This window comes from Callorhinchus milii, unplaced genomic scaffold (assembly GCF_018977255.1).
Source record: "Callorhinchus milii isolate IMCB2004 unplaced genomic scaffold, IMCB_Cmil_1.0 Scaffold1, whole genome shotgun sequence".
Lineage (NCBI taxonomy): Eukaryota > Metazoa > Chordata > Chondrichthyes > Chimaeriformes > Callorhinchidae > Callorhinchus > Callorhinchus milii.
In genome coordinates, this window is record NW_024704742.1 from 126,289,400 (window position 1) to 126,303,915 (window position 14,516).

The 14,516-nt window shown below is 42.0% G+C and overlaps 1 protein-coding gene across 1 annotated transcript; it reads right to left on the reverse strand.

Moving 5' to 3' along the window:
- Positions 1-4,022: 4,022 nt before the first annotated feature.
- Positions 4,023-10,614, reverse strand: mrps30 (mitochondrial ribosomal protein S30). Its single transcript, XM_007892211.2, has 5 exons — positions 9,993-10,614; positions 8,639-8,784; positions 6,954-7,059; positions 5,962-6,138; positions 4,023-4,554 (listed from the first exon to the last, which is right to left on the reverse strand). Exons 1-5 carry the CDS (start codon positions 10,612-10,614, stop codon positions 4,259-4,261), a joined length of 1,347 nt encoding a protein of 448 aa, XP_007890402.1. The 3' UTR covers positions 4,023-4,258.
- Positions 10,615-14,516: the final 3,902 nt, after the last annotated feature.

A 14,516-nucleotide genomic window follows, 5' to 3' on the forward strand; every position in this document is an offset into this window, starting at 1 on the left:
TGAAGGAGGCAAGGGAGGGGTGAGGTGGAGGGACTGTGGGGTGGAGTTCCAGAGGTAGGGGCAGAGAGGCTGAAAGGGGCGGGCAAGGTGGGGGACGTGAAGCAGGCCAGAGCTCGCTGAGGTTGGTAGGGGGTTGGTATGGGGTTAGGAGGTCATAGAGGTATGGAGGAGCAAGGCCGTGGAGGGCTTTGAAGGCGAGGACCAGGATCTTAAACTGTATGTGATGAGGAGCCAGTGGAGCTAGGCATGGATGGGGGTAATGGGGTTGTGGAGCCTGATGCAGGAGAGGTCACAGCACCTTGGGACGTCCTCCCGACGTGAAAGGCGCTCAATAAATGGAATCTTGTTGTTGTTGTTGTTGTTGTTGTCACAGGCTCCAGAGTTCTGGCTGATCTGCAGCCTGTGGAGGGAGGAGTTGGGGAGGCCAAAAAGCAGGGAGTTTGCGCAGTTGACCCTGGATGTGATGAATCTGTGGATGAGAGTCTTGGCAGCCTGCGGAGAGAGGCAGTGGCGGAGTCGGGCAATGTCGCAGAGGTGGGGAAAGGCGGAGTTGGTCATGGCACGGAAGTTGAGGATCAAACAGAATGCCAAGGTTCCATATTGGCTCCTTGAGGTATAGAGTACATTCTTGGAGGGTGATGTTGTCAGCCCCCGAGGTATGGAGGCGCTAACAGGAGCCAAGCAGGAGGGCCTCAGTCTTGTTGACATTCAACAAAGTCAACGGGTACTGTTTTGAGGAGAGAGGAGGTCAGAGAGGTCGGGGGGTGCAGGAGTGCAGGGACTTGAATATAAGGGTGAGGATCTTGAAATCGATCCTCTCTGGGACAGGCAGCCAGTGCAGTCTGACAAGGACTGGGGTGATCGGGGAGCGGAGTTTCGTGCGGGTGAGAATGCGGGCGGCAGTTTTGAATGATCTGGATTTTATGGATGGTAGTGGATGGGAAACCGGCGAGGAGGGCGTTAGAATAGTCCAGCCGAGAGGTGACAAAGGCATGGATCAGTTTCAGCGGCTTTTGGGGAGAGATATTGGTGGAGACGGGCGATGAGTCGGAAATGGAAGAAAGCGGTGCTGGTGAGGGACCGGATGTGGGGGAGGAAGGATAATTGGGGGTAGAACCTGATACCTAGGTTGCGTACAGGTTCAGAGAGTTTTAGGGGGAGGTCAGGTAGGTGGAGGAGGTGAGAGCTCGTGAGATTTTATGCGCTCTGAGACGCCGTCCTGCACGGAGGTCGCGATATAAATCCAAGTTGTTGTTGTTGATTTTAGACATTGACGAGAGCAAAAGATTATGGCTTCCGTCTTGTCAACGTTCAGCTGAAGGAAATTTGCGCTCATCCAGCCCCTGAGATCTGACAGGCAGGCTGACAGAACATCAGGCACTCTATCAATTGCAAGGATTATCATTATTATTATTACTATTACAGGTAAGCCTCCAGCCAGGAAATAAAGTGTTTTTCCGAACTGCTTAAAGAACGTATTTTAGAGATGGCATACTTTCTAATACAATTGATTACGCATAACAATTGCATCATCATTCACTCTAAGTATGCAGGTATAACAAAAGATGCAATAACTTAGTGTGTTACAATAAATACCATCTTACTTTGCTACATTCACCAAATAATTTGCAATAATGCAAAGGTAAATTACCCCCTTCAGTTTTTGTATTTGTTCAAAAATGTGCTAGTTTAAAGCAACATTTTAGATATAATCGGAGTATCTTCTAAATCTTTAAGATATATAAAAGGTTGAGGCAGTTATTTAAAAACTGATTTCATAAATGATACTCTCTCTCTCTGATTCGTGCTCTTGTTGTTTACACACATCTTCACTTGCAAATACTTGAATACAAACTGGCAGAATTAACTCAGTAATCAGGGAGATTACACAGTAACAAATATAAATACAGGGAAACTGCAGTGGTTGCTTAATTACATTTTACAGTAGCCTGATTTTCTATCACCCAGAACATCAGTTAGGTTGTCACAATTGGTCTCAGTTTCCCTGGATACTGTCACCTGGAAAATGGAAAAAAAAAATTAATCAAGGTTCCAGCTTCAGATCACTGCCTAAAACCACCTTCTGGAAAATGCATATGTGTGAAAATCAGGTGAAGTCACAACTGCAGCAAACAGTAGTGGCTCAACCAGGAATAATAGCCACTTCAGTGATGTATTATTGCCTCTGAATATAATTGCCCCATAAGGAGTCAAATACAAAAGCGAAGAAAACTGATAGTGAGAGTGAAACAAAAATCACTTGTTTTCTAAGGGGATTGGGGTGCCCTTTGTTTTTCTCCCTGAATAAATCCATTTGAAATGCATAATCTGCTCCCATCTGCTTTCCAAATTAAATTAACAATACCATGATTATAAATTTCCACCATTTACATTTGTAAACCAAGAGTAATAAAAAAATCTATTAAAAAGCAACAACTTGCATCACTGTAGATGTTTGATAAAACCTTCAATTCATTAAGCTACACAAATTTCAGTGTTCTCAAATGTCAAATACTTCAGGGAATTTTTAAATGAAACTCCCCAATAAACCAATTCAAGATTACTGCACAATAAACCAAAATTTAAAAAAATACAATAGTATGACATGAAAATTGACAAAGAAAAAGTCAAAGATTTTTAAAAACTATGTAAATCACATCAATTCAACTGGCTTTCTGTAAATAGAGGTAAGATTGTCCAATGTTTTATATTGATTGGTTAGAATAACACAATAAACCCATTGATCAAATGGGCTTCAGTGCTGAAAAATTCTATGATTTTTCATAAAGCTTCCAATCTTCATTTCATTATTTATTTCTCGATTAAGGATACATATTATCATTTCTAAGAATCCACTTTATATTTAAGAATGCACCCAATTAATATTTTAATTGAAAATTTAACTTCCATTTCCTAACTTTAGTTGTAGAAAGAGAAAATCTATAATGATTGCTCAACAGAATGCAACCAGTATAAAAATTGAAACCCTATTTGATAATGAGACCGGTTTGCAGGTTGTCAGAAAAGTTAATAGTAATGATTTCATAGACGAGAGGTAGGCAAGCTTTAATTATAATAATCCTCGCATTTCCATACAGTGCCTTATCACTTCTTCAAGATGCTTCACAAAATATACTGTAAAGTGAATTGACTGTATATTTTATCGCGAAACGTGGCATCCAATTGCACAGCAATGTTCCACAAACAGTCGTGGATTGAGTGAACAAATTATTATTGTTTTATTATTTGGGGGTGGGGGGAGAGGGATTATTACCCCCGGAAAAGCGATCCGCCAATTGACTAACAACAGGGTTCCTTCTAGGTAAACAGACGCATGTGGAGTAAAGAAACTTGCCCAACATTTCGTCCTGCAGGGAATTGAACCCAAGTCTCTCGCTTGCGATGCAAATGCTCTAACCACTGAGCTACAGGACTCCACAATTCCAGGGATAGGAGCTTCAATTAAAAAACCTTATATCCTTCCATCTGTCCCATGCATCGAATGCTAAACCCACCCAGGATTAATAACTTGAACACTGATACACTTACCAAGCTTCTACAAAAAGATCCTTCAGTTAAACTTAAAAACAACCTTGTGTTTCACCCAGTCACAGTCACGACACTTTACACTATATTCTGTAAACCGCTTTGAGATGTTCCAACATGTGAGAAGTAAAGCGCAGTACTGTTGATGTGAAATGTGTGAAAGCAAAATATATTAAAGCTTAATCGGTTATTCTCATCAAGATAAGCTTCATCTTTCTCAACTGGGCTAATAGGTGAATACCCCAAAACAAAGTCTTCACCAATAGCGAAGGAGAAAGATTAATTTTAACTGAACCTCGTGCCTTTGATGAAATATAAATTGTAAGTATAAATTATTAAATTATAGAAATAAATTCTAAACAGAAATTATAGAACAGTTGATCTTTCAAAAATAATTGGCTTTCAACCAAGAAAAAGTAATATATCCAGATTACAATAAAATACAAATGTACATTTATATAGCGCTTTTCACGTCAGAAGGATATCTCAAGGCACCCAACACTCCTGGTTTGGCACCCGAGCTGAGGGTAATGGCCAAAAATGTGCAGTTACAATTCTCATTTTAGAATTTATTTTAAGCATCTTATAATGAACATTTTTTATAAAATATCAGGTACTTTGATATAGGTTATACAGATATATTGCTGTTCACAAAGATTTAAGGACATGTTAGATGTAAAATGTCTTTCAGTTACAATAATGTTGCCAGTGCTCAGGTTTCATTTACAATTTGCTTCACTTTCACTAATCCTGGTCTATTAAGTAAAAAACGAACAAGCAAGCTTAGAACCTCATCATTGAATCCCTTGATATCATCTTCTTCAACAGCCTCATACAGCCGCATACTCTCTGTTCCCCAACAAATATTTTTGCGATGATTATTCTGGTCAGCCTTAACAGTCAAACCCAAAGTGTTCAATTGATAACAAAAGAATGAGAAATAGATTCCGTCTGTGACTACAGCTTGCGAAACAAACGGTCGAGTCACATCCGCTTCACTCCAGAATCCTAAAAGGACAAAAATAAGTTAAATGATAACATCTGAAAGATTTTAGCTTCACATTCAGCATTCAGTAATTTAAATTAATGGATTGAAATGGAAGCTCAACAAGTAATTGTATACAATAATCCGGTTTGCTGTTATTTTTGTTGTTTGTGTCTCCGTATTGATAACCATACACCACAGCCTTTGTTACATAAATAAATACTGTGCTTGTGTAAGATTTGCTTTACTGGTAAAAAAAAATACCAATTTTGCCTGATATTTAAATATTTTGTACCAGAGTTTCTGTCTTAAACCAAAGTTAGACAAACTTTTAAACTTGTCAAACTTCATGGAGTCCTGTAGCTCAGTGGTTAGAGACTCGCTTTGCAAGCGAGAGACCCGAGTTCAATTCCAGGCAGAGGGCGAAACCTTAGGCAAGTTTCCTTACTCCACACAGAGCCTAATAATAATCCCTCCAAAAAAACTAGCTCATGTTTCTATCACAAAGACTGTGGTACCGTCATTAAAGGGATACAACAAAATGACAGTGAACTTCGGAAAAATCAAAAGGATTAAATATAAACACGTTAGTTTACAAGATTCAATTAAGATAATATAAAGGATTTAGAATGATTTTACGTACAGGAAGAAAATTGCAGCGGCATGCAAAGCAGCGTTCAAAAATTACTTTATAAAGGAATTAGATAAATAGCTTGAAAAAGAGGGATGCAAAAGAGAATGGTGTGTGATCAGAACAGCAAAAATTGATTAGATAGCTCATGTGAACAAAGATACTAGTTTAGTCCTGATGGGCAAAATGACATGTTTCTATGTTGGTAACATTCTATTAAATTTCTTGTACAGTACTGCAGTGGCACTGTTGAATTCTCTTCAGTGGCTGAATTAAAGAAAATTACTACATCTGACAGACACTGAATAGTCTACTGTTGAAGATCAAATTGCACTTCTGGCAATACATGAACAGCACAAAGTCAAGGGCAGTACGAGAAAAAATTAGAAATGACAAAAGAAATGAACCAAAATTAGTGACTAACCAGAATGCAAATGGAGAAGGTGACAAAAGGAAATTAGAATGAGGAAAGAATAAATAGAAAGACAGAAAGGGCACATTTCTCTCCTCCAAATTCAACCCAAAAACTTTCCAATTTCAGTAGTTGTACTGAATAGTTTTAAATACAGTCCTTGAACACTAACTATATCAGTTCACGTGTAAATTTACCAAAACCTAAGCAAATTTTAGAGATTTGAGTTAGAGGCAACAATTTACAATAGTGTAAATTTTGGAAATTTTAGATGCCATAAAAACCCTTTTTTACCAGCAAATTGACATTTTAATTGTTTTCATTCAAGCAAAGAGATTATTGTGGACTATGCTCCATTATGTATGTTCTACATTCTCTCAATCTAACCTTGATATGCAGCCTGTGCTCCAGTCCAAGCAAACAGGCTAGCAATGCCATTGGCTCGCAAACGGACTTCAATCTGGTCAGCCAGGTTGGCTTTTATCAGTCTTTCTCGTCTCAATATTTCAGAAGCAAAGTGAAACTGGGTGTGTCCATAGCAGCAAGGATCAGCAACTTTTGAACCTAAGGAGTAAAAAATAAGGACATAAAACATATTACTGTTGAACTAAATGATAATGTACAGGCTACATTAAAGACCCGAAAACGGACATTGCCTATAATACCGTCAAAAATACTATTGTGGACAACGTGCAAAGTTGCGCATTTATTCATAAAGACACTAATGCTAACTACGGATTATTAACTACCTCACATGCACTTTCAGATGTACAAATAGTGTCTTTTGGCCGATACCAAGAGTAATTATTTATACAGTAAACCTCACAAGTTGTATCAATTGGGACCATACATTTAATATGACTTATGCAAAGTATATGTTATGTCAAACTTGGATAGAATATAAACTCTTGAATGGGACTTGGGCAGATGTACGACTTTGATTTATACAGATCATACTTGTGTGAGTTTTACTGTTAGATATATTATATACAGAGAGAAAGATAGAAAGTTAGATAAACAGAAAGAGAATGAGAGAAAAACACACCCGAAAATAGATTAACGATATAATTCTTGATGGAACAATCCTTAATCCTTGCCGTAGCTAATTTGTCTTTTGTATGATGCCCAATTATCCACATTGTTTGTTTACCCAAAGGGGCTAGTCGCAATTTTTGCAGATAATTGGCTCTTTACTGTATTCAATTCAGAATTCTGTACACCACCTTCCCCTTAATAAATATCTGCAATTGTGCTATGGTGCTGTACTGCAAGAGTTCTGTAAAATATTCAGTTTTATTTTCTTCATGAAAGGATGTACATTTAAATATGGAAAATCAATAAATCAATAATATAGCAGTTTGAGATTCTTATTCTCCTACCTATGAAAATGTTATTGTTATACTGCCGTTGAAACAATGGAAGCCGGTCTGGTTCAAGGTGAATGACAGGAACCTCTTGAGAGACAGAATCTTCTAGGGGCATAAACTGAAAAAAATGAGAATAATGAGCTTTATTATTAATAAATAAACAAACAAGCAAGGCACATTTCAAATTAGCATTTCAGAACTCAATAATGCACACCACTTTAAAAGTCAATTAAACATTTGATATTAACCATCTAGTTATCCCAGTGTACACAAAGGCTTAAGGGATAGAAATCTTCAAAGATGAAAGATTTTTTTTCCAGAAGGCAATAATTTGTATGTTCATATTTTATTGCTCAACAGAGGATAATTCTGTTATAACCTAGTTATGTAGGTCCAATATCTCAAACCCATATTATGAGGAGGCACAATAGCATTTTTGGTGCCCAGGAAATAACACCAGTAACGCTTTCTGTAGCTAGTCTTCAGAAAGCAACTTCAACAGCAACCTGACAACCCAGAAGATAATAATGAATAATAGAATAATAATCCTTGCATTTGATATAGCGCTTTCGCATCTTCTAGACGTTTCAAAGCACGTCACAGAATATACTGTAAATTGAATTGACTGTATATTTTGTGTGCGAAACACAACAGCCAATTGCACACAGCAGTGGCCCACAAACAATCGTGGATTGAATGACCAAATTCTTATTTATTTCCTTTTTTGAAGGGATTATTATCCCCGGAAAAACGATCCACAAATCAACTACCATCCAGGTTCCTACTTACTGCTAGGTAAGCAGAGGCATGTGGAGTAAGGAGCCCAATGTTTTGCCCTGCCAAAAATAGCACTTTTCACACAAGGACGTCTCAAAAATCTTCACAGGATTTGCTGCAAAGTGTAGTGACTATGTATTTTGTAGGTAACCATAGTGGCCAATTTCACACAGCAATGTCCTACAAATCGCCATTAACCAAAGAACATGCAAACTACACAGAAAATTAAACATTCATATAAAAAACTCACAAGAACATGAGACGAAAGGTTCATCTATCTTATGCTCTTGTGCAGATACCAAATGTTAAAACAAGTCACGAATAGATGTGTTGATTTAGAACTAAGATACACAATATTGGAGTCATTATTTCTTAAAATAAACATATTCTGAAGGCTGCCCAAACAAATTAAAACTGGTCAGCTAACATGGCACATTTTCAGCAGAACTTTGAGCAGGTTACACTCCATCTCCTCAGCAACCCCTTCAAAGCATGGTCGAGATTAACAAACAGAAGAAACTGTGATGTTTACAACTGCTTCCATTTCCCTTACTGGTTATTAATTTGTTCTAACATTTACAGTTCCTGAAGAAAGCTTCATGAAAGCATCATCATATTAACAATTAAATATGGGCATCACTAACCATTGCCCAGAAATTGTTTATTATGGTTGGAACCCAAACAACAACAACAACATTTCATTTATAGAGCGCCTTTCACGTCGGGAGGACGTACCAAGGCGCAGGACCCGAGCAGTGAGGAAATGGTCAGGGTGAGGGGAGGGAAGGGAGGGAGCGAGGAGGGGGTAGAGTCGAGAGGGGAGCTGAAGGCACGGTTGAAGAGAATTGTTACACCTCAATTATAGTTTCTCACTGTAATTTTGTATGAAGTTCTTAAGATGGCTTAATTGAAATCATTACCTCTGGGAGCGGTTTGGGAATTCGAATTTGACAGTGAGGTTTGTCATCAATCTGGAAGCGAATCGGGTCTACTCTCCCACCTCTATGCCCTCGAGGGACAGTTCGTTCCCCACGCAGCCAGTAAAAGCCCACTTCTGGTTCAAAATCTGAAAAACAGGGAAACAATTTCTCAAACACAAGAAATCTTTCAGTTGCATCTGGCTCTTCTTGAATATTAGTCCACCTCAGTTTGCAAAGACAGTTAAAAAATAATTTACATGACAAATACTGTATTACAGTTCAGAGATTAATATGAAATGCTTTAGTTCGATGTCTTTCAACTGGAATTTTATGCTAGTGTGAATTGTAGTAATAATAATAATAATCCTTGCACTTGATGTGGTGTAGTGCCTTTCACATCTGGAGAACATCCCAGAGTGCTTCATGGGATATATATTGTAAAGTGGAATGACTATGTTTTGTGGACCAGCGTGGCATTTGTGCAGAGCAGAAGTGCCTTGGGACATCCTCTCGATGTGAAAGGCGCTATACAAATGCAATTTTTGTTATTATTGTTGTGCTCCACAAACAGCCACGAAGTGAATTATCAACTTTTATTTGGGGACTTGCTGGCCAGGACACCAGGGGAAATTCACTCTTTTGAAACAGCGCCATGGGATTTGTAATGTGAACAGGCAGACGGGGCCTCGGGGAGGAAGTGCTGCATTTTTGGAGCTGCCATCTTTCGGATGAGACACTGAACTAGAGCGTGCGACTCCGCTCAGCTGGACTTTAAAGATGTCATGGCATTGTTCGAACAGAAGGGAGTATTATAGTATTTGGTATGACTGTATAACAGTCACTTGCATTGGCCACAGCAACTTTCACATCAGGACATCTCAAAAGTGCTTCATGGGATTTACTGTTAAGTGCAGCGATGGCACCTTTAGGCACTTTGCTCACAACATTGTTCCACATACAGCTACGACGCGAATGATCAACTTTATGTGGGTGGTGGGTGGTGGGTGGGGGAGAGAGAGAGGTGATGGCAAGGACATGGGGTACTGCATTGTCGCTGATGTTTGACATTGCAGTCGGGGAGTGTCAGTCAGATGGTCCCCTCCAAACGTTGTCAGATTGGGCGGTTTTTATGTTCCACTGTGCTTGAAAGCACAACTTTGGGCGGATGGGCTATTTTTGTGCCCCTCTGAAGACCCCTTTCTTACGCATTTTCAAAAGCACTGACCTAAATTGACTAAAAGTGCTGCCCACGGGAGGCCACGCGTAATATTGGGCTACTTCGGGGGCGAGTATCCGGTTGACTCTGGGCCTCACGCGGTGCTTTTGACTTTCTGGGGCAAACCCTGGTCCTTACCCAGAGTGCCGACCCCGAGCAGCGGGTTGTGGGGGGTCAGAGTGCTGCTGAGGGTGGACACCAGGTTCCTGAGGAAAGGCAGCGCCGACTGCGCCCTCTGCTTGAACACAAACGGCTGCCTCTTCTTCAGGTAGAAGCGCTCCTGCAGGATGGCGTGACAGACCAGCGACTTGAGGCGACTCAGGTCCGGGCCAGCGCTGCCGCTGTCGCCCTCGGCCGGGCTGGGGGCGAGAGCCGGGGGCAGGCCCGGGACGAAGGCGGTCTTGGTGAAGTGCTGGTACCACCGGTCACCGTTGATCGCAAACGTCTGGGGATACACGACATACTTGAGCCTCTGGAATGCGGTCAGGAGTCGGATCTTCTCAACGGCCGAAGGGGCGGCGTGAACCTTGTCATAGTACTCCTCCTGCCTCCGCCTCTTGGCCGACTTGCTTTTGGCTGTTCTGGAAGGCACGAGCGGCGGGTATTTGGCGACGGCGGCGGCGCCGTCAGCGACAGGCGGCTGCCGAGGGGCCTGGGCCGCGCTGTCGCTCACGAGCCGCGCCGCCTCCCGGCCTCCGACGAACGGTCGGCGTTTCAAACGCGCCGCGAGCTGCAACGGCCACTGGCCGCGCGCCGCCATCGCTGCCGCTCGGGTCAACCTAACCTCGTCACGTCACCCTGAGCGGCGGCCGAGCGGACCAATCATGGCGCAGTCGGAGGGGCGGGGCTGGGGCTCGTGCTTCAACTAAATTAGGTTTACCCCGAGCGATGAACGTCGGCGCCGGATTGGGCGGGTTCACGCCCAATTGGGCGGGTTTTTGTTGTGCGGGGGGGCAAAGCAACTTTAGGCGGTGTTTTTTTTAATGTCGGGCTACTTTTGGGGCTACTAATTGGGTCGGCTTGGGCTACAAAGAGGACGTGAACTGCCGTCCGTGCCGCGGAGTGACCGTGTTATTTTTTTGGGTCCCGTGTGGGAACGGAGCAACGTGGACCGATTGCTTTCTGGCGCCGGCCTGAGCCGCTGAGCGGGGCCCGTGGGCACGCGGACGACTCCCGGCGGTGATGCTCGCATCAAGATGGCGGTCGGTTTGGGGGCACGAGCTCTCTCCAGAGAAGGTCATTGAGCAGAGACCGGATGGATCTCTGGAGAAGCTCGTTGAATTTAATGAGAGATGATGACGATGATGATGATGAAGATGATGATAATCTGTGCGTTTGATGTAGCGGCTTATCACGTCTCCGAGATTTTTAGAGAAGGTCATTGAACGGAAAGCGAGAGAGAGAGAGAGCGATCCTCAGAGAAGGTCAAAGGACCTATGAGCGATCGCCAGAGAAGGTCATTGAACAAAGAGGGGTCTATCCCCAGAGAAGGTCACAAACGTCACAAGATTGATTTGAGAAATATTCCCAGATAGGGAGGGAGCGGGCGGGGAGGGGAGGGGGAGAGGGGAGCGGGGGGTGGGGGTACGGGAAAGCTAATTATAATGGAATGAATTGTGCGAGGTCGACCGGAGGCAAAAAATGGCAAATGTTCCATTGAGAAATAAAGGAAAATTAATGAATAAAATTAATCAATGAATGCATAATAATAATTATAATAATCCTTGCATTCGATATAGCGCTTTTCACGTCTTCTAGACGCCTCAAACCACTTCACAGAATATGGTGTAAAGTAAATTGACTGTATATTTGTGGGCAAACGCGGCAGCCAATTGCGCACAGCAATGACCCACAAACAGTCGTGGATTGAAAATGACCAATTTATTATTGTTTTGTTTTGGAGGGATTATTATTAGGCTCTGTGTGGAGTAAGGAAACTTGCCCAAGGTTTCGCTCTGCCTGGAATTGAACTCAGGTCTCTCGCTTGCAAAGCGAGTGCTCTAACCACTGAGAAACAGGACTCCACGAGGAGTCCACAGGGAGATGAAGGGAAAATTGCAGCTAAGGAAAAGAGAAGGGGGTGGGGAGGGGGCATGCGGTGGGGGGGAGTGGGGGTTCCTCACAGTGTCCTGGCCAACAATCCCCCAAATAAAACTGCTGTGTGCAAACTGTCTGCTGCGATTTGCCCACAAAATACACAGTCACAGTATATCCTGTCTATCGCATTGAGATGTCTTGACGACATAATTAGCCACTATAACAAATACAAGGATTATAATTATTATTGAACCCACAACCTTCTGACTCAGAGGTGAGAGTGTTATCGAAACAGGCTGACATATGTTATGTTAATAAATAATAAATAGTTGAGCTAAATTCATTTCATGGATTATTTATTTCCTTCAATCACATATTATATAAAGAGAGCACACTCATAAGATTGTAACGTGATGATTATTATTATGAGCCCACAACCTTCTGACTCAGAGGTGAGAGTACAATTGAACCAGACTGATGTATTTTATATTAATAAATATTAAATAGCTGACTAAAATTTAATTCATGGACTATTTTATTTTCTTCAATCCCAAGTGGTATAAAGAGAGCACACTCATAGGATTGTAACTATAAAATAATAATAATCCTTGCATTTGATATAGCACCTTATCACATCTTCAAGACGTCTCAAAGCGCTTCACAGAATATACTGTAAAGTGAATTGACTGTTTTATGGGCGAAATGCAGCAGCCAATTGTGCACAGCAGTGTCCCACAAACAGGTGTGGATTGAGTGACCAAATTTTTTTTTTTTTGAAGGGATTATTATCCCCGTAAAACCAATCCGCCAATCGAAAAACAACTGGGTTCCTACTTACTGCTAGGTGAACAGAGTCGTGTGGAGTAAGGCAACTTGCCCAACGTTTTGCCCGGAATCAAATCCACATCTCTCATTTGCCAGGCAAGCGCTTTAACTACTGACTTACAGGACTCCAAATGATTGAGTGGATGGAGAGGCTGGACTACGGGGAGCAATTCGATATACTGGGCATCTTCACGCTGGAGAAGAGAAGGTTGAGGGCGGTATGATTGCAGTCTTTAAAGATTCTGAAGGGACTAGATAATGTAGATCATGAAACACTGTTTTATCTTGTACTGAATAGCAGAACCAGAGGACACGGCCTATGATTGAATGGGGATAAATTCAGAACAAATCTGCGGAGACACTACTTCAGTGAGCAAGTAGTAAACTTATGGAACTGACTCCCTCGGGAGATCGTGGAAGTAGAAAGTGTTGTTTGTTTCAAGCACAAATTAGATAGATTTCTGCTAGAAAATAATATCTCGAGATGCAGATACGACATGTCAAGCGACTACCAGGCTGGTTGGAAGGCGAACTAGATGGACCTTGGTCTTCTTTCGCCTAGCAAATTCTTATGTTCTTATGTTCTAAATAAGTCTCCTCTTGTCTGTTGTGCCTGACCAGGAAGCCAATTTTTTTAAAAATCTGATTATATTTCTGATTGCCGTAGAATCAAATAATTTATATCTCAAAAGGACATGTCTACCCAATAACCGTTTCCAATACAGTACCATAAAATTGAAGTACAGTGCAGCTTTTAACATGACCACCTGAGGTCACTATCAGACTAAATAAAATCCAAATCGCTTTCCAGCCATGAGAGAGCAACATGGTCACAGGATCACAAGAGAGGTTTGGATGAACAAAGCTGTTCACTCTGTTTGACCTCATCCTTCCACAATACTCACCCCACAGTCATTGGATCACAGCATCAAGCTTTTTTTTAAATGAATCCACAGTCCTCAATCAACCTCTCTGTTAATCTGTTCCAGTCGTTAATTACCCTCCGGGTATTGAAATACGTCCTGGTGCCTTTCCTGAAATTGCCCTTTACTACTCCAAATCTGTATCCTCATGTTCTGCTGGCTCAGTTGATTGCGTCCACTGTTAAATATGCCATGTTGAGCCAACTATGGAACTGCTGGGGATAGAGAAGCCTCCACTTGGCATAGAATTGTTGCTAAGATAAGTAGCAACTGTCTGTACCTATACTATGCTCATGCAATTGATAGATGCCAGTTCCTCAAGATGTCCGTTGATATGTGCGAGCCTAGAAAATCGGTTCCCTGTCAGGTTTCTGATGCTCTATTATTCCTACCATCATTTTACAGGAGAACTGCTGTAGAACAACAACAATTTGCACTTATATAACGCCCTCCATACAAGGTGGCACCTCAGAGCACTTAACAGTGGCAGAGCTCAACTCTGAGCCAGGGCAGGGGGTAGGTAGCCGTAAGCAGGGTCGGAGAGGAAAGTTTTCAGGCAGGACTTGAAAGAAGGGAGAGAGGGGATAAGGCGGAGGAATTGAGGGAGAGTGTTCCAGAGTTTTGGGGCGTAGTGGCTGAAAGCACGATCTCCGATGTTGGGGTGGAAGGTGCGAGGGACGAGCAGGAGGCCGGTGCCAGTCGAGCGGTGGCACCGAGTGGTGGATTGGGGAGTGAGGAGGTCGGAGAAGTAGGGAGGTGCCAGAGAGTAAATGGATTTGAACACGAATGTGAAGATCTTGAAGTCGATTCGTTCGGTGGTGGGGAGGATTTTGGTTTCTCATACCACCCAGTCTACAGCTTACATTTGATTGTTGGT

Coding starts and splice junctions, on each gene's coding strand:
- mrps30 (XM_007892211.2), bottom strand. CDS start 10,614: ATGGCGGCGCGCGGCCAGTGGCCGTTGCAGCTCGCGGCGCGTTTGAAA. Junction 6,139..6,953: donor TAACAATAACATTTTCATAG/GTAGGAGAATAA, acceptor TTTACTCCTTAG/GTTCAAAAGTTGCTGATCCT. Junction 4,555..5,961: donor AGCACAGGCTGCATATCAAG/GTTAGATTGAGA, acceptor TTGTCCTTTTAG/GATTCTGGAGTGAAGCGGAT.